The 27,789-nt window shown below is 39.4% G+C and overlaps 1 protein-coding gene across 1 annotated transcript; it reads right to left on the bottom strand.

Annotated features, from left to right (window-relative positions):
* Window positions 1–5,396: 5,396 nt before the first annotated feature.
* zmynd10 (zinc finger, MYND-type containing 10) lies at window positions 5,397–27,514 on the bottom strand. Its single transcript, XM_028824031.2, has 12 exons — window positions 27,291–27,514; window positions 26,858–26,966; window positions 26,510–26,626; window positions 21,343–21,396; window positions 21,088–21,240; window positions 18,922–19,010; window positions 18,701–18,801; window positions 15,312–15,484; window positions 10,286–10,411; window positions 9,493–9,614; window positions 6,509–6,634; window positions 5,397–6,333 (listed from the first exon to the last, which is right to left on the bottom strand). Exons 1-12 carry the CDS (start codon window positions 27,383–27,385, stop codon window positions 6,231–6,233), a joined length of 1,368 nt encoding a protein of 455 aa, XP_028679864.1. The 5' UTR covers window positions 27,386–27,514; the 3' UTR covers window positions 5,397–6,230.
* Between the last annotated feature and the right edge of the window lie 275 nt (window positions 27,515–27,789).

Below are 27,789 nucleotides of genomic sequence, written 5' to 3'. Positions count from 1 at the left end.
AATAGCTTTCGACAGGAATGAAAAGATCATCGGTCAAAGAGCCAAAATCCAAGTCATAAAAATAGCCCAAATTACGACTCTGTGTGCAACTGATCAGAGACAGAAAATGAATAAATTAATGGAGAGCAATAAGTGGAGGCGACACAGATGAGCAGTTAACTTGTTTAGATGTCCACCGAGCAAATGGACAATTTTGTCTTGGCAAGAGAAAAGTCGCACATGTGTGATTGTGTCTCGTCCACACATTTAAGTCAGTGCACTTGTAATTTACTGATAAAGTAAGTATTTACAGTAAAACATTCTACATCTGGAAGTCACAAGAGCCTGCCGTGGACTTTACTAAGCCTCACATTTTGCACTGCTGAGGGATTTCACTTCCTCTGGCAGTTCCCAGTGTTATTAGTCTGCATGTTAGTGAAAGCTGGCAGGTCTCTTTATGCTTCAGACAGAGGGTGTTGTACCGTGTTAGCCATTGTGAATGTAGTGAGAAGTCAAGCAAAATGACACCTTTTATTGGCTACCTAAAAGGATTACATGAAAGAAGTTCCAAGAATATTATATGTACAGTGAGGTTTGAATTTGCTTTATCTAGCTCAGTGTCATAGGATCTTGGGAGCTATCTTGACCACATCGAGTGCAAGGGGAGCCCACAACACACGTAATCAGTTCAGAGTTACCAAATTAGCAGACCTGGTTTGACCACAAATACAAACAATTTAACATCATGCAGGACAGGAGTCGAGCTGTAAGGTGCGCTAGTGGAAAGCGCACATTGGCAGTGATATCAGACCAAGGTTATTATACTGTAGTTAACGAAAACTAAAAACGAAATTGAAACTGTTAATAAAAACCGAGAGTAGTCTCCCCTAGACTTTCTTGTATACTCAGATATGGGAATGGATATTTGAGGAGTAAACCACAAGACAATGATTATATTTTTATATCATGTACATTAAAGAACCATTAATAACAAATCACATTAAATTAATAATATCGAACAATTATTCTAAAAGTAAAGTTGAATAAATCGGACTCTGCAGCTGCATGAATGAAAAGTAAAGTACTACTTCCGGTTAATGGAACTAGCCCAAAAGTTGATAGAAATCTACGTTTTGTACCTAATACGTGTATACAAAATTTGGTTGACCTAAGTGAAAGCGTACTCAAGTTATCGTGTTTACACACACACAGACATAAGTCCATAAATGGTATTTTCAGACTCAGGGAGGTCTAAAATGTCGAGATTCATCAAAATTGCGACATCGAATTTTTGGACGATTCTAAAACTTTCCCTATACTTCGTATACGAGAAAATAAAAAAACATTTTTTGTAAACTGCAATAAAACAGTTAACATAATCAAAATGAAAAACTAAAACTAAACAAAACTATTAAAATAGCTTAAAAGACTAACTGAAATAAAATAATAATTTACTAAAAATATTTTAGTTTTTGTATAACAACCAGGCTTACGCAAGGGCTAACCTGAGCTACAGGGGTCCCGAAATTAATCAAAATATATTAATAAGAATTTCATACTTAATTTTTGAATGAGTATTCTTGCCTTTAGTCTTTAACCCTTGTAACTCTTAACTCTAAAACAGAAAGTCATCCCCAACGAGCTGCCAACATCTGTTCATCCAGTGATCGGCGGCTGGTGACGGAGGCTGTTGAGACAACATTTGCGGTGACAGAGCGAGCTGAATACGGGCGCGTAAAGCGTGTGACGAAGAAAGCGATTTGCTGTGTGAGAATAGTGACAGTTCTTCAGGAACTTATTGTGACAGCATGATAGATTCTGGTTCAATTGTTAGTGAAGCGTACCAAGGTGACTGTTTTGCTTTGAATGTGCTCGGTAATTTTCAAAGCTGCCGTTCACTGGATCACTGTCAGCCAAAATTTTAATTTCCCTTTGGGGACAAATAAATTCTATCTATCTATCTATCTATCTATCTATCTATCTATCTATCTATCTATCTATCTATCTATCTATCTATCTATCTATCTATGTAATCCTGCCAACTATGCTAAACTATCTACCTATCTATCTTGGGTAGGGTGCATTTTTTAAAACAATACAAACTCTGACTTACTAACATTTGGAATCAATACAACTGTCTGTTTTCCATTAATCCGATTATATTTTTATATTTTTGCATACTAACGATATTTGGTCCTAATGTCAGTTGACCTACATAAGCCTATTATGGATGGTCTTCCATTTCCCAAAATGAACTGTTCTCAGCTTCTCAAAAGCAGAACAGAATGTTCTTGTTTCTTTAGGTGTAGGTATGTAGTAGTAGTTTTGTTTGCATTGTCTCTGACTACAATAATAATAATAATAATAATGCTCAAACTAATGTAATAAATGACACAAAGACATGGCAAAATAAAATTAGACCATCAAAACAGCAACATGCAGGACTGCAGCTCTTGACTGCATTGCTGATGTAATTCAAAGTATCATCATCTCCTAAATCGGCTTAAAACTTGCGTTAAAATTTGGCAAAAATCATTTGCTGTTGTTAATCACCATCTATAAGATTTACTCTCGGCTCACTAGAAAGCTCTCCATAGTTGGTTTCTCACTGGAAAGGCTGTCAGGTTGTGCATTGATTGGATTGTTATATTGCACTATTTGCATATGGTAGCGAGGAAACAATAAATAGGAATCATGGGTAAATTTTTAAAGGTAATCATTATACATCAAGTTAATTGAATTTTGTGAATTATATTAATTTATATCTCATTGAATGTTGTAATTCTGTTAAGCTTGTCAATTAGATTATTTAACCTTAACAAAACAAATATTTTTATGGAGCTATAGTGGTAAGATTATAACTAGATTGTCACCATCATCATAAACTGCTGTCATGCTGAAGGTTTCAATGGGGAGCTATATGATAAAACTAGTGTGTGATAATTTAATTATTTGATACATATCATTTCTCCCTTACAGAAATTATAAATGCAAAAAATAAATAAAGCCTGCTAATACATTCCAATTTCTATGTGTTTTCTGAAGTGGAATTGCTCGAATGTGTGTTTTTCTGAGACAATCTTGTAAACAGACACTGCTATACGAAGTCAGTTATCTCCATCGACATTCCCAAATTATAAATTCACTGCTTTGTTCCCAAACCCTCCGTATTTCACTCTCCCCAGTCCTGGCTCCTCTCTCGTGCCTCCAGGTTTCTATGTAGATGTCTGGCAGTTTTTTAGAGCTTCGCCTAGGGCGGCAAAAATGCTAGAGCCGGCTCTACCCAGAAGAAGCCGCTGGCAATAAGGCAGATAAATATGGAGTCTGCAAATTATTTTGCAAATGCCTGACTGCTGAGAGGAAGAGAAGACTGAACTATGATAAGAAAGATACAGAAGGTGAAATAGAGGAAGGTATTATGTATTATTAACAAGGCACAAGAGCTGCAGCTACCTCATGTAATATAGGGAAATACAAAATATTGTATTTATTTAGGCCCTGTGGTACATCCAAGCTTATCCTTACAGGTTTTACAGATGATTTGCTGTTATGTGTCAAACCATGGACAACATTTTACTGCGTGTCTCCAGCTCACTACTGGTACTTCCTTGACAACCTCCAGTGAGAAATTTAAATCTGGGATGAAGAACTTTTATATTGATTATTCATGGATGTGCTGATGACTCTGCCTGGACTATGTCAAAAATGCTAGAGGAGAAGTAGCAGTTCCCCAGAAGCCATCACGTCAATGAGCTCTAGTGTACCATTTTAATAGAAATTCAAGCCTCTGTGGAAGCAGACACAGCACAATTTAACTCTTTACTACCATCTACTGGAAAGACGAAAAATAAACTCATGAACATGGCATAAGGGGCTCGTGAAATTGAGAAAACTAGTCTAAAAAAACTCTGGGACTGAAATAAGGATTATGACCTTGATGTATCAGTTACTTGTGAACCCATAGAACCCTTAGAGATATGTTTTCAAAAATCTAGGTCAAGATGGAATGGCAAGACAAAGTGAACTTGTACTGTGGTTAATCATGTGCAGCTATCATGCTTGCTGGGACAGAAAATATCCATTCACGTGATAGGAAGGAGCCACATTTTGTGTCAGACAAGTACAAGGCCAATACAGTCTGGTTCAATGTTAACTTTATTTGTCATCTGAAACCATAGAGAGAACTGCACAACAGAATGATATTGCATTACGGCCTGATCATGCGTAAGAAGAAGACAACAGAAATAAATAAAAACATAACAAGATTAAAGAACAGTTGAATGGCAGGACACTGGTAAGTGTACCAGACTTGACCGGGCCAGATTAGGCCAGAAGACAAGGATAGGCTTTATAGTAACGTTTTTACTTCTGAGGCTTGATGTTCTTGATTGTATAGGAGGGAAGACAAGAAAAGCTACCAAATGATCGCCATGCAGAGGGCAAAGCAGGTGGTGAAGGTCTCTTGAGGAACGTTAGCAAATGTGTCAGTCTGTGATAAGTTCAACTCTCATCTTTTGAAAAGTTTTTGGGCTGAAGTGAAAGCCCACGTTTACAAACGTTAGGTGAGGTGATGCTGAATAATTTCAAATGGCCATAAATAGCTTTTCCCAAACCTTTCAATGATGAAGAAAGGGTAAGCCTGACATTGGTCAGCCGGGTTGTTTTTACCGAGTCCTCTCATGAACTATTAAACAAAGCAGACGTGCTCTACTCACCGTGTACATACATTCATACAACTAAGTCAACTCTGTTGGTTAAATTGTTCTGCAGTGGAAAGGTTGTGGGGATGGCTAAGAAATGCTTCAGTCTATCTATTAAGGAGTTTTAATGAAAGCATCTTGTTAATGTTTTGTGGAATGCAGGGACAGTAGAACTGGAAAGTGGATCAGATGTCATCGTGTTTGGTCTTCAAACTACATCAAAGCTGTCTTTCCAGGGTAGCCATTTAGTTTCAACAAATCGGCTTTGAAGTTAGCCTCTGACATTATAAAACAGAAATTGCATGGAAAGGCCCTTAAAATCCCCATATTAAGAAAAAATAACCTTTCCTTTGTCAGCCACCAAAACATATTCCAAATTCTTTGAGCCTGAAGAAAAAAATTCATCATCATTTGAAAGATTAGCAGACTTTTGGGCCGTTGTTGAAAGTTGTTTATACACATACAATCCCAGCTTTATTAAGTCAGAGACTAACTTTCAAGCTAATCTTTAGGATGTTAGTGATAACCATGTAATGATTACTTTGGGGGCGGCACGGTGGCGCAGTGGGTAGCGCTGCTGCCTCGCATTTGGGAGATCTGGGGACCTGGGTTCGCTTCCCGGGTCCTCCCTGCGTGGAGTTTGCACGTTCTCCCCGTGTCTGCATGGGTTTCCTCCCACAGTCCAAAGACATGCAGGTTAGGTGGATTGGCGATTCTGAAATTGGCCCTAGTGTGTGTTTGGTGTGTGGGTGTGTTTGTGTGTGTCCTGCGGTGGGTTGGCACCCTGCCCTGGATTGGTTCCTGCCTTGTGCCCTGTGTTGGCTGGGATTGGCTCCAGCGGACCCCCGTGACCCTGTGTTTGGATTCAGCGGGTTAGGAAATGGATGGATGGATGGATGATTACTTTGGTGTAATTTGATGAACAACAGAAACCTGAAGAAATCCGATTGATTGCAACTGTACTGTTTGAATACAGCAGTGATCTCAAAGCCATGGAAAAGTGCAGTCAAAGACTGGGCACCCATTACACAGCCACAACATCTTCTCCTCCTAAACGCTATTATGAACGACAGGTCTGTGTGTTGACTGAAGACAGTGAAAGAGCAGCACTAGGGAAGCATTTTCTCAGACTTATTTAAATCATCAGGTTGTAAATCAAGCTTCGATTTACTATGGCTCTTGAAATCTTATTTAAGAAGAATTAAAAATAAAAATAAAGATCTTGTTGACTCTCCTCCGAGACCTCTTCCAAAACATATGCTGGTAATTGGCAGTTATGCAGAAACTGTTATACTGTGAAAGAAATAAAAAGATCTGTCCAATGTGAAACCTGCAGGATTAAACCCGAGATCTTCATTTGTTGTCACTGATCACAAGGATCATGGATGGCTGGGACGGCTATAGATCCACATTCGCCAGCAGCCCCTCATCTTAACACTGCACAGGTAGATGAATTATACAACATATCCTGGTCGTAGTTGCATTGGTCATCTTATTTCTCTGCTGGAGTGAATGTTCAAATCCATACACTTAATGTAGTCTTCACATTATCTACAAAGGTTTTGCTTTCAATCCAGCCTCAGTCTTGTTCATCGCATCAGATATAAGTCCACAGGCTTGTTTGTGTTTCTGCCAGTGCTTTACCTGGCATTCCCTGTAAATATAATTTAAGCATAAATGAAGTGGTGTCAGATGAATATAACCTCATTGCTAGCACAGTGGACAAGTATTTGATGGCTGCATGTAATGTCCATATGGTGTTACTGAGCAGCTCAAAGGAATATAGTTCAGAGGGGGAGAGGCAAAATAAATGTATGAACTACTCTTACCTTCCACAGTACCACTCAGTCTGGCAACGGGAACAACGTTTGGAAGCCTCCGAGCCACAGAAACCACATTTTGGTTTTTCTGGTATTAGGGTCTCCATCACATCCAAGTTGTAGGTCTGTGCCAACCTGGGATTAGAGGAAGAGCAGCACAACACTTAATAAAATCAAAAATATTTACAAAGTATTAACCATTAGTAAGCAGCAGTCCGGCACTGGGTACACAGTCTTAATTAAATGCCTGATGCACAAACGCCATCCTCATGGTAGTCTACACTGAGGTCTTCATGTATGTATTATGGCAGTGGTTCCCAAATTCGATCCTGGGGACCCACTGTGGCTGCAGGTTTTTGTTCCAACCAACTTCTGTTTTTCATTGGACTCTTAGCCTAATTAAGTGTGTCATTATTTCCCAGTGTCTGTGTTTTGGAGTCAATGTAGAAATTACAAACTAAGTTTGGTAGATTTTTATTGAATAAGCAGTTATATGGGAAATACTTGTTTTTTTAAGTCATTAACAGTATTTTCAACCTAATTTTCCAGGTGTTCTGGTTATTTAACTGATTATTTAGCAAGTCTAACACTGAAGTCATTGCTGCATTCATCATCCTGGGTGTCTGCTGTGCTGATTGTTAATTGTCACTCTTAGGGTTAAATGAAGGGGACAAACTTCACAGAAAAAGGGGAAAATAATAGGAAAGCAACAAAAGAGAGTTAAGCATTTATAGGTTTAGAAAAAAACAGAAATATTTCTAAATGTCTCTCTATTATAATAAAAAAATCCTGGGACAAGATGAGACTTTTTAGCTTGGGGCAAGACGTGACTTTTTCGGAGAGATACTTTCACGTCCCGCGAGACGAGACTTTGTGCCAAGAGATTTAACCACGCCCGGTGCCAGAAATAAAAGACAAAGAGCAGATGACAAAAATAGAACATCGTAAAGAATTCGAAAACATTGGCGCAATACACATGCAGAGCGGATCAGAGATAATGAAAGTACTAAAATTTGAAAGTCTCAAAAAAATGATAGTAAAGATCGCATTAGCCCAAACAAACGGAAATTATTACTCTGTGAAATAACGGAACAGCGAAAAGAGATCGAATATATTGTTCGGATTTAAACTTTAAGTTGGAGACTTGTAGATCGTCTAATTCGTGTTGCCATCAGGGAAAAGTAGTGTTTCTTCCCAATAAAGAGGCGTATCCATGAGAATTAAAAGATATGTTGCTTGGTGAAAGTGAAATCCACAAATGTGAGCGGCAGAGACGTGAAGTGTCTGGCGCTTAGCGCTGGCCCTTGGGTTGGCGTAAGGCAAGCGAAGTGAGCAGGGGGTGAAGCCCCCTAGTCTTATAAATGTTGTGTTTTTAAGAGAAGAGTAAAAAAAAAGACCAGCTAATTAAATGAGATCAATTGTTTTTTGGTTTATTATCACCGATTGTGAATCTGGTTAGAATAAAAGCCTGCAGCCATGGAGGGTCCCAGGATTGAGTTTGGGAACCATTGTATTATGGACAATTGGTTCATAATTAATAATTCATGTCTCATCGGGTGTCTGATTCCCAAACCTGCAGCTAGAGTTACGAGGGCTGATGTAGATGATTTGGTAAACATGTGTCAATGTTGAAAAAAACCTGCAAATCACCTCAGACTCGTATTATACACAGAACTTAATATTTCAGTAAATAAGGGAGGAAAATCACTTTAACGATTCACAGCAAATGCTCCAGAAATTCCTTTTATCCCACTGACATACATCTTTTTAATAAGGAATATCAGAGGTAATAAATATTCTATGAGTGCAGAGTTTTTCATATGTATCCATTTCAGGTAGAAAATGTACTACTTAACTGCTAGAAGTAGGATTTGGGGGTTTCGGTAGATGGTGTAAGAAAGGTTAGGATACGTCCTACTTCGTGAAAACAAATCCAGGCTAGAAGAACAGGGACTGGACTGCCTCTTGTAAGTGGGCATGCAAGCAGGTGTGCTTTGGAGATATGGCCTCTTTAAAGTAACTAAAGGCTTGGGGCATAGGCATACCAGATGCAGTTAGAAAGATGGACCTTCCACAAAAATAAACCAGATACTGATCACAGGACAATGTTTAAAGCAAACTTTACACCCTGTCCTGTCACTCCGAGAAAGAAAAAGAGTGAAATGGAAAACAGAGAAGGGGATAGCATGAATGGCACTTGGGGTAAGAGGCTGGTAGATCTGATCTTATAACACTGCTACTAAAGTGGGTAGCAACTAGCAGACAAGGACTTTTACCTGGGCATGTGGGCCCCAAGATACTTCAGGATTTTGTTTTCTGTTCTTATTTATTTGCCACTTTTGTCAACTTCCTTTATTTACCAATCTCTTCCATTTATTTGCTTAATAGATGTAATTCTTTTAATGTTTGCCCTGGTTGGCATCAGTGTGAGCAGAAGGGCTGCCATGAGAGCACATCCTTCCATTCCCAAACATGCTTAGGTATTTAACTATAAGACCATAAAAGATTAAAAAACAAGAAGCGACCATTCGCTCTATTAAGCCCATTGGCACTTTATACTGGGAGCGATCATCTTACTCCAATAGCTTAGCTTAACTGTTTACATGCCTTCAATGTTTTCACTTCAAATTGCACGTCTTGATGCTTTTCTTCAGATTGCAATGTGCAAACAATGCTTGCAGGTTTCATCTTCAAGATATTTCTCCTTAATTTTCTCCAATTTCTTTTAGTACACGACTCTCTGCTTTCTCTTGGAAAAGTCTCACTAAACTGCCAAAGTGATCCAAGTATAGTTGTCTGTATTTTCTTAAATTAAAATGTCTCAGTGATGGCCTGATATACGTTTAGTCCTTTAAAAGTCCTGCCTGGAGCAAAGTTCTTTTATCTGCCTGCCTAATTAGCTCAAATGTCTTATTAATCAGGCTGGTGTACTCTGACATCTCTTTGAAAGATGTCCAACTCAGTACTCAGTTTGATTTAGGCATCAAACTCACCTGCAGGCCTGCTCTCGGAGGTCTTCTTCTGAGGGGTTAAACACTTGCTTAACTTGGTGTTTAGCGATTGCCTTCCATTTCCCAGCATTCTCTTTCAATATATTGTCTCTGATTTCTGGGATCTGAGGAATGCATAAGTAGAAATATTTGGGGTTGACATTACTGGGATTGGATTTCATTTCTGATGCTGTTAGTAGTCTCTGGGTTACACAACTAAAAATCCATTAAATACATAACAGAAGCTTAAACGGATCAAAAGGCAGGAGCTTAGACTTGGAAAGAGGTCAGATGTACTACTTAGATCAGGAGCAAATGAGCTCGGGAAAGCATTAACTAAGAAAATGCAATGGAATTTATCACAAAATAACATTTGACAATTTAATCCTTATGATTACTGATGCATGTGTACATAACATAGACGTAAATATTCTCAAGATTATTTAACCCATTCCCTGGGACCATGAAGCCTGACTCTATCCCTGCAGAAATGGACATAAGAAAGGATGCCAGTCCTTTTACAAGGTCCACTTACACACATTCACATTGACACTGATACAGGGCCAATTTATAGTCATCAGTTCATCTAACCTGCAGTTTTAGGCCAGTTACAAAATCTGGAATGGAAAGGAAGAAGAAACACACACACACACACACACACACACACAAAACACACACAGAAACACAAAACCTTCATGTTCAAGAAAGAAAAAAAAAATGAATGGGATTCCAACTCCGTACACTGGATGGTCCCAATTCACCCTTTCATTCAGTTTATTCAGTAAGGAAGGTTTACCTGCTCCAGGATGAGGTCCTTCTTTGGAGGTGCAGGGTCTGTAACAGCCAAATGACTGAGGAAGCGTTGCAACTCCGCAAGGTTCGGTAGCTGGTCTACGAGCACCTCGGTCAAGAAGCCTCTCAGCTGTGGATAAACCAGTTCTGGTCAAAGGGAGATTCTTTTTTTTAATTATGTAGGCCAACAACTAGATCCTGGAATTCTTCTTGGTTAGTTTTCCTATATACATTACACCTTACCAACACAAAACACGTTAACAACGTTCAGGCCAGCTAACTGTTCAGTTACAACTAACAAATCATGTGTGGTAGTTCTACAGTTACAATTAACAAGAACAAATGGTTACCAGCCATTATATGGGTTTATCATAGGTTCGAGAGTTACCCCTTACATCTGCTTCTACCATTTTCCACTACCCTTAGGGATGACATTCATCTCATGCCTTCCAGAAGCATTTTCAAGTATGCCTTCTTCTGTTTCATTTCCATCTCAAACACAAAGCACCCTTTACTCTAATTGCCCATAACCACCTAATTTGGTTTATCTACAAAGCATAAACTAGAGAATTCACATCAACCTGCTTTCTCTCACACATTACAGTTCTCATAAACTTATGCCACGTTACAAAAAAATGCTTTCTACCTAGAGACCATCCTTCACACTACTATATTTAAGAGACCAATGGCAGCAGTGCATACACTAAGGACAGATCATCTCAATCTACCCATACTTGCTGAACAGTCATGCACTTACTGCTTACATGCTTCCTGCCCATTCACTTTCAACTACCATCTTGATGTGCACTGCATTCACTGTTGGGCCCTTTGTTTCTGTGTAAGATTTTCATATTAGTAACTTCTAAGTATTCTTGAGTTATATGTACACTACCGGTCAAACGTTTTCTTCAAATTTAATCAGTTGAAATGCATTGAAAGACCTAAAATGGTGAAAAGGTTTAGAAACACAATACATGTGTTTTTCAGCCATGTCAATAATAAAAACCAAACAGAGAAATCGAATGGATGTTAATGCAGTGCTTCGTCTCTCAGAAACAACTCTGCAGCCACGTATATCAAATTTTCTAACAAAGAAGCAGCAGCAGATGTCGCACTAAAAATTGTAATTGTATAACTGTATAACATATACCTATATAATAATAAAATACTATCTATATTGGTTTTTATTTGTGTCTTAGCTTTCAGCCAGTCCGCAAAATATTTATCCTATTTTCACTGGTCTGCAGGTGCAAAAAGGTTGAAGAACACTGGTCTAAGAAGGACCATTTGTAATATTCTAATACTTCCTTTTTTAGTTTTTGCTAACCTAAACTTTAAATTTAAATCTCTGGTAGTATACTGCTTAACTTTTTACCATTTTAGGTCATTCATTGCATTTCAATTGATGAAATCTGAAGAAAAACAGGAAAAACTGAGGTGTTCTAAAACCTTTGACCGGCAGTGTATAGTACAAAACTGGCCTTCAAGAGCTATCCTGTCATATACCAAAGGCCCACAAGCACACAAACGGCGATGCTTTATGTCCACTGACACTTACGTGTCAGACTCTGATGTGTGGCTGCTGATGCCCACATAAGAGACATATCATGATTTTTTTTTTGTATAGGCATTGGTTTAAAATAGAAAAACACAATCAACACCTCTAAAAACACTGTATGTGAAAAGAAGACATCAGACCAAAGGAGATGTGACCTATAATAAGATAGTGAGAGAAAGAATAAAGTTTAGCACATTGTATTTTTTCTTTGACTGTTTTATATTCTTCTCCAAGCTGCTTGTGCATGTTGTGTCACAGACTCTGATTATTTAATTCTCAGACCACTGACTGAAGATGATGATCCTTGACATTAGTACTAAATGTCTCCTCTACTGTCACTTTCCTAATTTAGAATTGTTGACCTTTTTTATTTTATTTTTTTTAATATGACCATGGTATGGCTGAAGTAATGGCTGAGAATAGCTTTCCCGTGGTCAAACTTCCCTCAATTGTTCTTTAAAATGTGGTGTCACAGTGAGTTGCAACTTGTTCGCTAATTCATCTAGACACGGCAAGTGATGAATCAACACTTTATCTGTGATTAATGTGAACAGGCCTGACTTGAACATTGCTTTTTTATACAGTATGTCTGTGGTCACCCTGTCGGGGTTCGTTCCCCACACCCAACTGCTCTTGACCGTCTAGTAGTTTGTAGCCAAGGTGGGGAGTGAGAGACACAACAACAATGATAGAGGCGTCAAAACAGCAATGTGCAGTTTTATTAGAACTAAGATGTCTCTTAAGTGCAGAAAATAAAACTTCAATAAATAAATGTTCAATAAAAGTGAATAAAAGGAAATGTCATAGTTAAAATATGTTACAAATTCTTCGAAGCATCCCTATTAGTGTCCCATCGATTATCAATCCCACCAATGTGTGCCATAAGCAGCAACCACACTGCTTATTTCGCCACCTTTTCAATGAAAAATGCAAGCAATGAATTATTCGCCCCACTTACTCCAACCTTGTACCGTGTCTTCAATGGCCACCAGGCAAACCTCATTCATCTCCATTACTCTGAATCAGCAGCCCTGACACCATTTGCCTCCTAAATTCCGCCATATTTTCAACCACCTCATATTAAAACCTGCACCGTGCCCTCTCTGCCACCTCCAGTCAAAATCCATGGAGTTTAAGCTGCATCTGCCATCTTCCCTGCCTCCTTGATCCGGACGAAGATTTGACACATCTCCTCCGCAAAAGAAAATTTAAGCTGCCTGAGATTGCTGTAACCAAACTCTTCACATCTCTTTTTCCATGATCTCCCAAAACTGTGTACATCTGCTTTGTAAAATTGTTAGAGTGGTCAAAAGAAAAATACACGCATTCATCATTAGAGCAGAGCGGAGTAGTGGTTATTGAAAGTTTGCATGTTTTTGTCTTGTCTGTGTATTTTTTTTTTCTTTTATTTCCAGATACCACGTTTCTTTTCCCTCACATCCCACAATTGTGCATGTTAGGTTAATCAGCCAGACATGAGTGAGTGAGTGTGAAGGTGTATATGATTGTGTTCTGTGCTGTCCATGGTTGATTCTTAATCTGACCTTAGGGCTGCTGGGATAGGCACCAGCACCCTTGAACCTGAACTGAACTGAGACACTTCAGGAAGTGCATGAATGGATGGGTTATGATGTTATCTTCACTTCTTTTGTGCTGTCGCTTATAGATTGCTCCAATGTATGGTAATCCTGTACTACACATCTAATACCTTACCAGAGACTGGTAATTTAAAATAACTTAACTTCAAATCACCTGCCTTGCCAAAGATATTGAATGACTGCAATATTTCATTTAGCATCTGTCTGGGGAAGACTATCCGGCACATTTAGCACTGTCAAGTGAGCGATTCCTTTCAGTGCTGTATAACACTGTTCTTGCCGATCAAATATAAACATCTGGTTTGGCCCCGCTAATCCTAAAGGCTGAAAATAATAATATCGATGACTGATAGAATTACTCAGAAGGTGACACATGAACAATTTGCTATAGGAATCTGTGCACAGTGTTAAGAAGATTATGTTGGCAGGCATCCATGAAAAGAGAAGGTGAGCTTTATCATTTGTCATAGTTCAGTCCTCAAAACTTTATCTTAAACTAATACATCTTACCTTTTCACTAAGAAAAACTTAATAGCAGGTACAAGCATTTCCAAATGATTTGCCCAAGTATTGTTGCGAGGACCGTTATGCAAATTTAACACAAGAAGTTTAAAGACGAGTTGCTAAAGCTTCACTGTGAGTGCACCTTATCTATGGCAGCTTAATAATAATAATAATAATAACTTATAGCGTTTTTCATAGAGAGTGGGGAGCCACTTCAACCATCACTAATGTACAGTATTGCATCCACCTGGATGATGCAACGGCAGCCATTTTGCACCTGTTCACTCACCACACATAAGAAGGTGAAGGAATGAGAGAGAGAGATAGCCAGTTAGAGACGGGGATGATGAGGGGGCCAGAATGACTCGGCCATGGTGGGCAATTTAGCCAGGACACCGGGATACCCTCCACTCTTTACAAAGGGATCTTCTATGATCACAGAGTCAGGACCTCGGTTACATGTCTCATCCGAAGGACGATGCCTGAGCTTGCTTTCAACAGTCATGTATGCAAACTGTGACTGACTGCTTAATGTGAGTACTGCCGCCCTCAAGAACAGACTGATCAGCTTATTCAGCAAGAAAGAACACCTTTAAACTCTGCTTTTGTAAATTATAATGCAGTTGTCATTCAGCACACATCGGAAACATTGCTGAATGGTTTGAAAAAAATTGTGGCTTTTGTCCTTTGTTGTTTTCATTATCGATTTGATGTGAGTGATGTTTTGTCTATGGGGCCGTAACAATATAGCTTCAAAGGACACAAATGGCAGGGTAGGGCTTCCTTCTAATTGTGCAGAATTGTCACATAAAGGACAGTTGAAAGATAGGAGAGTACGGTATGTTCCAGGACTTTAAAGCTGAAAACTCAAAATAAATGGAAAAGAAAACTACACTGACAAATCATTATAAAGAAGCCACCCACCCCACATTTGGTATTACTTCAGTGAGCATCGTGTTACTTTATGCTTAGTATTTAATTGTTTATTTATGAACATTTTCCAGTCCTCAAACTCTTATTTTTTTGCTTCAAAAATTGTTAATTTCTTTCCCTGACTTATTTTCCAATATGTTATCTAGCAATACAGCAGAAAGTCACAAGTGGGTTTTGGTTCAGTCGCCACCTCGGACACACAAGCAGATCCTGAGTTGCTCACTTAATCTGTCTTTGAGTCAGTTACACAAAATGCATATAAAACAAACAAATTGTACTATAGCTGTGTACTTTTAAATCACCTTGAGATGATGTTCAGTATGGAAAAAAAACGCAACATGAAGTTAAGATTGTTTGTTTGTGTTCCTGTAAGTGGAGGTGGTCTTCCCCAGGAAAGGCATTATATAAAAATAGTCATTTAAAATAGTCGGTTTTACCTTCAATAGCTGTGTCTTGTTAAAGTTGTTGAAATCATATTTTTGCTGGCATTCTGGCCTCAACAGTAGATTATACAGAGCAATCCACACTTGCCCATCCAGTTTAGTCATCTTAAGGTGATCTTCTGCTGGAACTTCATACCACCTGCCATCCATATACTTCTCTAATTTACCTGGAAATAATAATGATGCAGATCCATTAAACATAGTAGGGGCAGTACCTGGCATTTAGTTCAGATTTAGGACTAAGAGGATAGTTGATCTATAAGTGTGAGGAAGTGTTCAGCAATTTTTTTTTAATTACTGTACATATTCGCGGATAAGTCGGGACTTGATTTTATCGTATAATTTCTGGTATTTTATAATGTCGGTCGTATTAGTCGAATGCGGAAAACTCATGCTATTGGTCCAAGATTATGATATCATAAGCTAACATTATGACTCATAAGCTAACACCCACCTGAGAGAGTAACCAATGAGCACACAGCCTTTTTTTCTATGTGGGTGCGCCAATGCACTGTATCAGCGTGTGCTCCTAACCTCTTTCTCTTTATTGTGCATACGTGACCATGCGGTAATACCCAAACTATTCCAAAGCAACAATTGCACTGATTTGTGTTTTTTGTATCTCACACCCTCATACACCTTCATCGTAAGTGCATCCTGTATCTGCAATGGAGCGTTTGATCAGAAGAAAACATGAAGCTGGTTTTAAATTAAACGTCGTTGAAGTAGTGAAGGAAATTGTAACAAAATTCGATGCATCTGAAAAACTGGTGTGAGATTGAAGGAGGCAAGAAGATGTAAAAGAAAAAAATTTAAGTGTCGCATTTTTGAACGGGCGTATAATTCGGGGTCTGATTTTATGATCGATTTTTCGGGTTTCAAGACTCGACTTATATGCGAGTATACACGGTACATCCATCCATTTATCTATTCTGCTGGACTCCCATATTCTAATTTCAGCATTGCAGGGAGCCAGAGGCATTCCCAGCAACATGCAACAAATCAATCAGCACGTCAATCACAGGATTAAAAATGACTATATATAAACTCTTTCGATCAATACTTAAAAGTTATAAAATAGCCTCTCAGAAATTTTGTAACACTGAGAATTAGGTCTTGGTAGATGAAGCTTAGGTGACTGACATTGTCCAAAGAAAAAGTAATCTTATACATCCATACAAGCGGTTCAGGTAGAAAGAAAGCACATTATGATCATCAAAAACATGAAAGTTTAGAACATGGCATGGTTTGTAATGAGGTGATGAGCTGCAAAACATGAAGTGGGTCTTTGTGTGATGTAAGGTACAAACGAAAAATAAAATTATCACTATAAACTAGTAAGGCAAGCTATTTTAGCATTATGAAAATGAACTGCAGCCAGTTTGTTGAGTATCCCCCAGAAAAAGGAAATGCACATTAAGTTAATCAGTAATCTGAGGCCTCCAATCGCGTAAGTGACATTAGACACTTTTGTCCACAGTCTCAAGAGTCCCATAACCTAATTATCAGGGTATTAGTGGCTTCCCATTCTAAGCTTTGAACAATCCAAGAGTTTCAAAGTGTTCTCCTTAAGGGTTGTTCATGTCCTTTTATGCAGTACCTGCTTTTCCTAGTGAGGGTCACAGTGGCAACACACCTAGCTGGACATACTAGGCCACCCGAAACCTAGAAATGTTATTCCCAGCTCATCCTCTCTAATTTCAATTTGGTGTAATTACTCCTGGGTCTACTGCCAGTTTGCCATGCCTGGTACACCTCCCATAGGAGATGTCCTGGAAACATAGTAAGTGGTCAAACAACTTGAGGTGGCTCCTCTTGATCTGAGGAAGTACCAGTCCTGCTCCGAGGTCTTTCTACCCTCCAATGCAGGAAGCTCATTTTAGACTGTTTTAATTTGGGACTTGGGGCTTGTAACTTTGGGTGAGAACTGGATATAGAGTAACTGGTAAATCAAAAGCTTTGTCTGAACACTACCACTTCACCAACACAGTCTCGTACAATGTCCATAACATTACTGCAGATGTATCGATTTGTTTGTAAATCTCATGCCCACCTTTTCCCTCACTCGGTGACGGGACTCCAAGTTACTCGAACTCCTCCACTTGGGGTGTAAAAATAACCAACACATCCAATTTAAAAAAAGAACTCAGTGCATGGTATCTGAAGGGAATAAGTCACTTGAATATCCTGGGGCGACGACTACGACCTCAGATTTGGAAGCACTCATTTTCATCCCAACATGCTCAGCTTTGAACATTTGTAGCGTGTCCAGAAGGCAAACACCAGGATGTGCAACTCTTATGTTTGCAAACTGGATACCCCTCAAAACCAGCTGTGCCGTTGACATTTTAAGGTTCAAAGAGGCCCATGTAGCCTTGGACTGTATGAAGCAGGTTTTAAAAAAGACACATCTATGAAAGGTCTATGGAAATGCTCCACACCTTCTAAAAATGTGAACGTCTTTATAACACATACTTAATTTATTGCTAGTAGTTCAAGGCAAACTGTCACAAAAGTTAAATCAGTGAATTTATTAGAATGAGCATTGGAAACCTTGTGCTGGAGTGAATCACAGAGGTCATCATGGCCCTGTGGGCACCAAGGCATACCCCTGGGTCTAAATTAGGAAATGTATGATTTGTGGTTAGTTACATGAGCACTGACTCTGACAATATCCAAAAAAAAACAAACAAATGATTTGGCCGTAAAGTATGTCTCTCCAGATGTAAATGAAGAAGGCTAAAGAGCTAAAAATGTGTTTGTAACCTTTTTAAACTAATAATTAACTTCCACCATTTTCTTCCAGATTATCCTTTAACTATTAAGGTGAGATATGTAATGTATTGAATAAGTCTAAAATTCCTACAGACACTGGAACATAAAAATAAAAGTAAAATAGACAACAAGACGTCCACTCCCTGCCTTACATGCTCCCCAGGACTGACCACTTTAGCCCTAACCTTTGGTTATGCAGTAACTACATGCAGGAACATAAAACATGCTCATAGCAATAGGATACGAAGAACGACAGAATATGGAAATCCACCTTAATAAACAGGATAAGAGTCTCTGTGTGTGTCTGTGCATCTGTGTGTCCGTCAGATTTCTATGTATCTGTTATATGCCATTTCGTAAAAGCAGTACTGATGTTTGTGATGCGCCATCTGTTGGAATGAGAAATGCAATGCATTTTATTGCTGCATGCATTGCAAAATATACTGTATCCCAATAGATGGTACACTGCAAACATTAATGCTGAATATGTGAAGGTATGCATTTATTACTTACATAGATGTCAACCCGTCTTAGACAGGTAGCACTGCTAGGATTTATAAAAGACAGAAGTGAGAATAAAGATGAAGAGATTATCAGATGAAGCTTACCTTTGTTCTTGCGACTCCAGGGGCAATGCTCAACTAACTGCACTAAAATGCAGGGCAGGTTGTGAGTGTTTAACATCCTGGTGAGGGCACTAAGGGTCAGGCTGTAAAGATGAGGATGTGGGGTCAGAACACTTCAAATCATGTTGGCTTTACTAAAGATTAGGCACCCCTTTCACTTAATTTAACCACTTTCAGGTAAGCCGTCACGGGTTACAGCTCACCTGTTAATGTGATCAGTGACATAGCGGAGAACAGAAAGGGCCTTCAGAGAAATGTCAAACTCCAATGCCATGCTCTGTTTCTGAAGCTCCTGAACAAACACACATATCCAAAGCAAAAGAAAAGGTTAATTCTTGATACAGACGACCCACGCCTAGATCTCAAATAGCTCATTGACACCAATATGGCACACTTTCTATGGTCAGCAGATATTATTTGTATTACACTATAGATGTAATAAAGCAGCATGGTGGCACAGTGGTTAGCCTCACAGCTCAAGAGTCATGAATTCAAATGCCAGTAAATGCATATGTCTGTGTAGGTATTTCTCTAGAGACTCCAGTTTTTCTCCCCTCCATCCCAAACATGTTTATTACATTAATTGGACCTGTGTGAGTGACTGGGTGATGCGTGATGGACTGACACCCCATCCACAAACTGCAACTGGGATCAATGGATGGATGGGTAGGTAGATTATTTGTCCCCAAGGGGAAAATAATACTAGGCACCATCTTCCAGCAATTACAGACTAGACAAGTGAGTTAGAAAATAAATGAATGGATATAAATGTAACATGCATACATGGACTAGTAGGTAAAGTAGCATCAAAGTCTGTTCCTCTTTAATTTCTAGAATAAGCCGCAGCAACCCCTTAAAGGGGGATTAGGAAACCTGAGAGTCTCCGAGTCTAAAGTACTCCCTCTTCAGGAGTGAACGTAATGGGCAAGGACGCCAACCCATGACAGTCAAAAAGTGGATAAGTGGACTCCCCTTCCATTTATACTCCTCAGGGGAAATTAAAAGGAAGTAAACTGAATTGGTTCAACTGTCACCTCTATACAGGTATATATAAAATTCAACGTCTGTCTATCCGCTTTTCACAAGAGAACTACTTAACGAATTTAGATCAGGCTTTTTTCTAGAATTTGCCTGAACATTCCGGTTGATTTTGCGACTTCTCTCATCGTGCTAAGAATCATAGTTCTCTTGCGGCACCGATTTATTTGTGTGAATCTGAGAGAGACGCAGTAGGCCGAGGGCAGGGGGGTGATGCCCTCTTCACTCACGCACCAGCCTCGGGACGTGTACCTTACCTCCACTTAGCTAGCGAACAAGAGAACTACTTAACGAATTTAGATCTGGCTTTTTTCTAGAATTTGCTTGAACATTCCGGTTGATTTTGCGACTTCTCTCATTGCGCTATGTATCATCATTCTCTTGCTGAAGCGATATATTTGTACTAATCCGGGACAGAGGCTGCGGGCCGAGGGGAAAGGGAAGCGTAACGTCAGGAGTAGGGAGCCAGGCAGAATCCTCCTCACTGTCCTGTTTCGCTTCTACACAGGGGATGGCTAGTCATCAACACAGAGGACAGAACTGTGCCTGAAAGGCTGCTCCAGGCATTCCAGAAAGAACCCAAACCATCTTCTAGGCAGTTTACTAAAAAGAGGACACAACTATGCTAATGGGGAACTGGAATAAAAATAATCAGCATCTCTGTTTAAAATAAAATCACTACATGGTCTCAAGTTTTGGTTTGCTGCAAGTACCTTAGCTGTTAAGTGTAGATAAAACAAAGACAACTGACTGGATGGGCTGCTAAATCTATTTTAACTTTTGATTCAGATTTGATAGGATTAATGTTGATCAGCTAGCAAACTATTTGATGTGAACTCTGGAATTAACAGTGATAATTTTGTAAACATGGGAGGCATAGTGACACAAGGGCTTTTGCCTCATAGTTGCAGCATCGTGACTTTGACTCCAATGCCCAGTTGTTGTCTTTGCAGTGCTCATGTCCCCTCTGTGTCAGCATGGGTTTTCCTCCCACATACCTGATGCTAGCTTTATTAGCAACTCTAAATTGCCTCTATGTAAGTGTTGGTATGTGTGTGAGTACACCTTATGAGGAGTTAGAATCCTGTACAAGGCCATTTCTTGCCTAAGGCTGCAAGATTTGTCTCTGACCAGCTGCAACCCTAAACTGGATTAGGTGTGTTTGAAGAATCTTATTCTGTGTAAAAATGTAAAAATAAAAATAAAAAGCTCTTTACAACCCAGAAGTGGTTTAGAATGTAAAAACTTCTGCAAATCAGTGTTGGGCTGAGCTGAAACGCACTCATCATTACAGTGATGACCTAACATGAAACTCCATTAGCTCTCCTCACCTGCAGTGTTGTAGCATCCGTATGATCAGTTTGGGTTAACCGGGACTGAGCTGACTGCTCACTTTGTCCAACTTGGGCTGCTAGCCATGTGAGCTTACGAAGACAGTAATCGATGAGGTCCAAAATGGACTCCTCTGCTGATTCACAGGAGTCCTGCCAGTAAAAATAAAGGAGGGGCTCAGCTTTTGGCTCTATCTAGTCCAGCGACTATCTAACAGGATCCATCCTGGACATGCAGACAAGTGGCACACTCACCTTATAGTACAGAACAGTCTCCAGGAGGTTAATGACTGTGGCTTCATGGTGAATCTGCAATCAGCATAAAAATAATTTACAAGCATGTAACAAGAATAGAGCATGGTAAGGTGCTCAGGTAAGAAAATACTGAAAGAATATAAAAAAATGAAAAGAAAAGGGTTTCACATTTTCAGTTATTGTCACCGGAATAGATTAAGCAGGAAGCTGTGGCTTTTGTATGTGACCGATATATCAGTCTTTTCTCTTAGTAACTCAATACTTCATAAACACTGTTTCCGGTTTTCAAGTCTTGCAATGCACCTTACTCTCAGCCCAGAAAATGGCAAGAGAAGTCTGCTGAAATAGTAAAACAGTGCAGAGAGAGAGAAAGTCAGCCTAGATCTACCTGCATTCTGACCTAAGTGGTTTACGTATTAGATTATAGTAAGGAACTGCAGGGCAGCTTGGTGGCACAGAGGCTAGTGCAGCAGGTGCCTTACGGCTTCAGGAGACTGGGTTAGAATATCAGCCCCGACAAAGTGTATATGGAGTTGCACCTTCTCCTACTGTATTTAGTTCAGCATTCCTCTCATCTCAGAAAGACGTGTAGGTTACACTACATTGTCCTGGTGTGGTGGGGTTATGTTAATGTGCCCTGCAGTGGACAGAAAACTCATCCAAGGTGAACCCCTGCCATGTGCCTGATGCTAACAGAATAGATGCTGGGCCCTACCACCCTGAATTGAGTTCAGTAGGTTTGGGAAATGGATAGACAGATGGATGTGTCTCCACAAAGAGATAAAGGACTAAAATGTTTTAGTGATATTTTCACATATCTATATAAACAACTTATATTATCCATCCATTCATCCACTCATTCTTACATTTTCTAACCTGTTCAGTCCAATGCTATGGAAGCCGAGAGAGGACATGCAATATCGTTATTTTTTTAAATTGTCTCCTAAAGATAACAGACTAATTTTATCGAGATGTCGAGAAAACAAAACTTAACCTTTGCTCCTGGCATCAGGCTCGCTTAGATTGTGACGCCTATACAGCTGAAGCCTTGCTAACCGTCTTCTTAAATGACGGACACTAACGTTATTATTTTCTAAACTAAGGCATAAACATATTTCAGCCTGCGTGAGCCCTTGATTGAACACAAATGTGACGCGCTGATCAATACAGTTCTGCTCTTCTGCCATTTCAAACAGGACGTGGCTTCAACAAGCTAAACATTAAATGTTAGATACATCCATCCACCCATTTTCCAACCCGCTGAATCTAAACACAGGGTCACGGGGGTCTGCTGGAGCCAATCCCAGCCAACACAGGGCACAAGGCAGGAAACAATCCCAGGCAGGGTGCCAACCCACCACAGGACACACACAAACACACACCAAGCACACACTGGGGCCAATTTAGAATCGCCAGTCCACCTAACCTGCAATTCTTTGGACTATGGGTGGAAAATGGAGCGCGCGGAGGAAACCCATGCAGACACGGGGAGAACATGCAAACTCCATGCAGGCAGGACCCGGGAAACGAACCCGGGTCTCCTAACTGCGAGGCAGCAGTGCTACCACTGCGCCACTGTGCCGCCCCATGTTAGATACAATTATTTCATAATTTTGAGAAAACGAGATCTTTTGTTTTATCGAGATCTTGATAAAATGATTCCGTTTTCTCGAGAAAATCTCGATAAAATTAGACCGTTATCTCGAGGAAACAATTTTAAAAAATAACGATATTGCACATCCTCCCTCGCCTTCTGTGCAATACAGACTCATAGGGTACATTTTTATACAATCATCATTTAATGTCTGAACATGTACCGTATCATATTAATTCTACCAAAGGTAACAAATATCAAAATGTAATATTTTGGTTGATCACTATCAGATTTAATTTTAATGCATTTGGTCATAGCGTTGTTATGAGCAGGGACTTATCATAAACAGGACTGATAACTGACTTTAGCAGATCTTCTCAGTACGCTGAGAACTTGAGCATAAGTAAGGAGAACATTTACTGTATGTCATAACTTCTATCCATTGAATAACTCTTGTCAGCCCCTGGAATAAATGTCTGCAGATTGATAGAATGGCCTAGTGGATACGGCATTGGACTATAAACCACAGTACTGCTGCGTCAGTCACATCTGTGACTCACTGGGTGTACCCAAACAAGTCACTTAAGCTACTAATGCTCGAACTACAATAACATATTCATTAATTTTCTAGAATTAGTCATTCTAATGCTATACCTCACATGCCAGAAGCCTGTCCCTGTACAGGTAGATTTAAGCAAGGTTAGGAATAAACTTTGAATGGGATGCCAGTCAACAAAAATTCACACTCACCCTGGGTCAGTTTAGCATTACGACTCAAAGTAACATGCATGTCTTCAGGATGTCCAGGGTAGCTGGAGTACCCAGAGCAACCCCACAGGTACAGAATCCAAACATATTAAACTAATAATAATAGTAAGAATACAGTAAATGTGAAGCTCATCAGCATTTCTACATGAGCTTTGGATCAGAGTCCACTAAAAGAAGATGTTACATAAAGTAAAACTTGTTTGTTTGTTTCGGTTTTAAAAAACATGGATGGGCAGATTTCATCCAGTAGGGCAGCAGATTTCATCCCAGACAATCAGCTGCTCTTCTGAGCCTCTTACCTAATTCTTCTTCCTGTTTACCTGCTCCTGCATATACAAAAGAATCTGGCAGTGAAAGTGGGGCTTTTTTATTTTTTCCACCTTTTTGAAGGTTACTTGATCATATGTAATCTATTGAGTTTCTAGAGTATAAGCAACAGTGTAAAAGACAGGCACAAACTAATGGCACTTCATTATTTACCTCAGGGTCTGCTCATCAAAAATTCTCTACCTCATAGGCAATTTTTATAATAGTAGACTAGGAGGTCTGCCCCCTGTTCACTTCGCTTGCCAACCCCCGGGCGGGTGCTATGCACTAGCCACTTCACGGCTCAGCCACTTGCGTTTGGGGAAGCGGATGTACAATTTAAACAGATTGTTATTTTAATGTGAGTTGTTACATATGTATAATAGAACTAACTGTTTTACATTACAGAGAGTAATTAACCATAGTAAAAATAGTAAAACACAACAAATTGAAATAAAATTATGTTTCATGTTGTGTTAGAGGTATTCGTTGCGTTATACATTTTCGTTCTGTTTGGCTTAGAAATTAACACGCAAATACTTTTTTAAGTTACACTTTTACTGTAAAACGTCAGTAAAAACAATATTTGGAATGAACTTTTCATCGATATTGCATTGAATTTTAATTCCATGTTTGGACTTACATTGTGACAACGCAACGTATATCTGCCCGTGAGTGAATTTCGTTTCTTTCTCTCTAATAAATAAACCAACTTTTTCCAATGTTTGTCCCTGTGATTTGTTAATTGTCATAGCAAAAGCTATTCTAATGGGAAACTGTAAACGTTTTAATACGAATGGCATATCAAGATCTCCTTTGGTGTCTAATGTTATCCCCTGAAGATGTACTACATTACCTTTTCCTGTTAAAATTTTATATGTCAGAATTGTTCAACCAATTTTGAATACAACTAATCTTGTCCTATTGCATAGCCCATCACTCAGACATAAATTACGTAATAACATTACAATACGTCCTTCTTTCAACAGTGGAAGACTGGAAGGTGTTAACGGTTGTAGATATTCTTTGTGATATTGTAAGTTGATGTCTTCATCTTCTGCACCATCACCACCACTTGCTTCAGCATAGTCTATTGATACGCATTTAACCAATCTGCCGTCTAACCGATCAACAATTTTCACGTTAATTCATTTGACTTCATCGTTTTTCGGTGCTAGAATTGCCCGTGTACTCATTTCTTCTGTTGATAACCCTTCAGGATGAAATTCTTCAATAAGATTTGGACATAATAAGTCTTCTTTTATTGGGAACTTAAAGTGAGGAAAACGTAACCATTTATAAGAGCTGAGAGCGCAGGAACTGTGTCTGACAAAAGCATTCACACGAATGAGAGGTGAGAGGACCATGGGCGTGGGCCGTTAACTGTAAATGGTTGAGAGGAGGGTGGGACTTGAAAAAATCTCTTGGCGATTGTCTTGTCTCGTCTCAAGATTTTCTTTTTTAATAGAGAGATAATAGAGAGACATTTTACAAATAAGAGGACACCATTCAGTTCATCAAGTGTGCCTGTTTAGCTAATGACTTTGTTGTGCTTGGATCCCACCCTGACTTCAGCAGAGGGCACTCTGATTGTTTAAAGATGTCATCTGGCTCAGTTCAAACAGTCTTAAAACAGAGCACTGCTCATAATAATATTGTTTCACAGATTTACATGATAATAATAATCACACTAAAGAAGTCAATTAATCAGTCACTTTTAAACCCACTTAGTCCTGAACGGGGTCATGGAGGTGCTGGAGTCTATCCCAGTTGGCATAGGGCACAATGCAGGAACAAAAACTGGATAGGGTAACACACACACACACACAGGGCAAACACTTGCACACCCCCATCATACACTAGGGCCAATTTTGTGTCACCAATGTGCCTAACCTGCATGTCTATGGACTGTTGGAAGAAACTAGAGCACTCCACATAGGGAGGACCCAGGATGCAAACTCTGGTCTTCTTACCGTGAGGCCTCAACGTTACCACCGTGCTGCCGTGCCACCACACTAAAGAAGTATTTCAGTTAAGTAAAGTTCAAGCTTACAAGCGCAATTTAAACCCAGCTACCATGATAGTTGTTTGAGCCAGATCACTAGATAGACTACTTCACAAAACAAAATTGCTAATGTTAGATCAGCAGTGTTAGTGTATACATGGCCTCCCTCCAAGAAACCTAACAAAAATACTTGGTCCTGAACTTTAAACTAGCCTTGTGTGACATTGTTTTATGATAGCTTGGTGCCCCTTCCAGAGTTGGTTGAAGTTTTACACATCAGTTTGAGACCCTGAACTGAAACAACTGGGTGCAACAATAGACAGATAGATTCAATGAACTGCATTCTGCATCAGACTCTTCATAAACTGCATCCATAAATTGAACATCATCATTCTTCAGTCTAAAGAGTCAAAACACAGATTTCAAATAACCTATAAAAATGAACCATCTTTTTATTGTGGCTGCCCAAATAGCTTTACAAACAAGGCACTTACCACCATATAGAGAGGAAATGTGCTTTTAGGATTGAAGTCCTGCAGATGGCAGAGGATGGAAAACACTTTCTGCTTCCAGACCTCCACAGATATCAACCCATGAATTAGCACAGGAAACTGAAATAGAAAACTGAAAACTTAGACTGACAAGACAAGACTGTGATAACGAATGTTTAAATTAGTAACAGTAAGTTCAAATAAATATCACATTTGCTTCATCTGCTACATATATAATAAACAATAATATACTCAAGGAAAATTTACTGCATGCCATTAAAGACCACTGGTTTTCTATATAAGAGTTAAATATAATATAACAGTTAAACTATTCTGGAAAAATGTCAATACCTTGCCATAAGCAATAAGGTGTTCTTTAACAAACTCATCTTGTCCAGCAGATGCATTCAGGATGGCCTGCATGTTAAGTTTCTCAATATATTCATGCTGTCGGAACCATCTGTAGACAGTAAAGTAGTGAACAGTTACATTATATATAGCAAAAGAGCAATTTTATGTACTGGAAGGACTAGGTGATGTTTCCGTTTAAAGATCTTTTGAGAAGTAACCCACCATTTATTTTCTCTCTAACAGCGTTCTTATATTCTTAACCCTTAAAGTGTATTTGCAGGTTTACAATTAAATCTGAAATCTACATGGTAAAACCTCAAGCCGGATGGTCTGGCACCAGGCACACTTTAACCCATGCCTTAATAACCGACATCCACCCGTCCTGTCTTTCACTTCAACACCGGAGTAGACCTTGAATATATTATGTCCTCACCTACTGTTTCCTATATCTTTGAGTGGAAATGTTTCCAAATTTTGCACGATGCCCTCAGCTTCGGCGGGATAGAGCACCGTAGTTGTCGGCTCCATGCTTGCAGCACTGTATGTGGAAGGGTTGTTCTCTGCAACGAAGTCTGCACACGCTCAGCAGGAACCTCCGTCACCACGGCAACCGTAAACAATCACATGACGCAGGACCGGACGTAGACTGTTGTGCGCTAGGGTGATTGGGAGAGCGGGAATAAGCGGCTTTTTGAGAGCGAGAATGGAATCTGAAATTACTCAGGTTTGTTGTTTTAAATGCATTAGTGACCGGGGGTATTCCACTAGGAGCGTCTAGCAACTAACCTCCGCATAAATGGGCAAATTATTTAAGCAAACAGGATTAGAGCCACTGAAAGTCGCGTGTGGCGACTGAGGCAACTACTGAGGCAGCTAGTATGTATGTACAGTATGTGTGTGTGTGTATACAGTATATATATTATTTTGTATAA

The sequence above is a fragment of the Erpetoichthys calabaricus genome, chromosome 18 (genome assembly GCF_900747795.2).
Source record: "Erpetoichthys calabaricus chromosome 18, fErpCal1.3, whole genome shotgun sequence".
Taxonomy (NCBI): Eukaryota; Metazoa; Chordata; class Cladistia; order Polypteriformes; family Polypteridae; genus Erpetoichthys; species Erpetoichthys calabaricus.
Note: the sequence above shows the minus strand (reverse complement) of the source record. Positions and strands in the feature narration are given on the sequence as shown.

Excerpts from the sequence above, each read along its gene's own strand:
- zmynd10 (XM_028824031.2), bottom strand. The coding sequence starts at position 27,385 with ATGGAGCCGACAACTACGGTGCTCTATCCCGCCGAAGCTGAGGGCATC. Across the intron at positions 18,802-18,921 it reads GTCACTGATCACATTAACAG|CCTGACCCTTAGTGCCCTCA; the intron begins GTGAGCTGTAAC and ends TCATCTTTACAG. Across the intron at positions 6,635-9,492 it reads CTCCGAGAGCAGGCCTGCAG|GTTGGCACAGACCTACAACT; the intron begins GTGAGTTTGATG and ends CTCTAATCCCAG.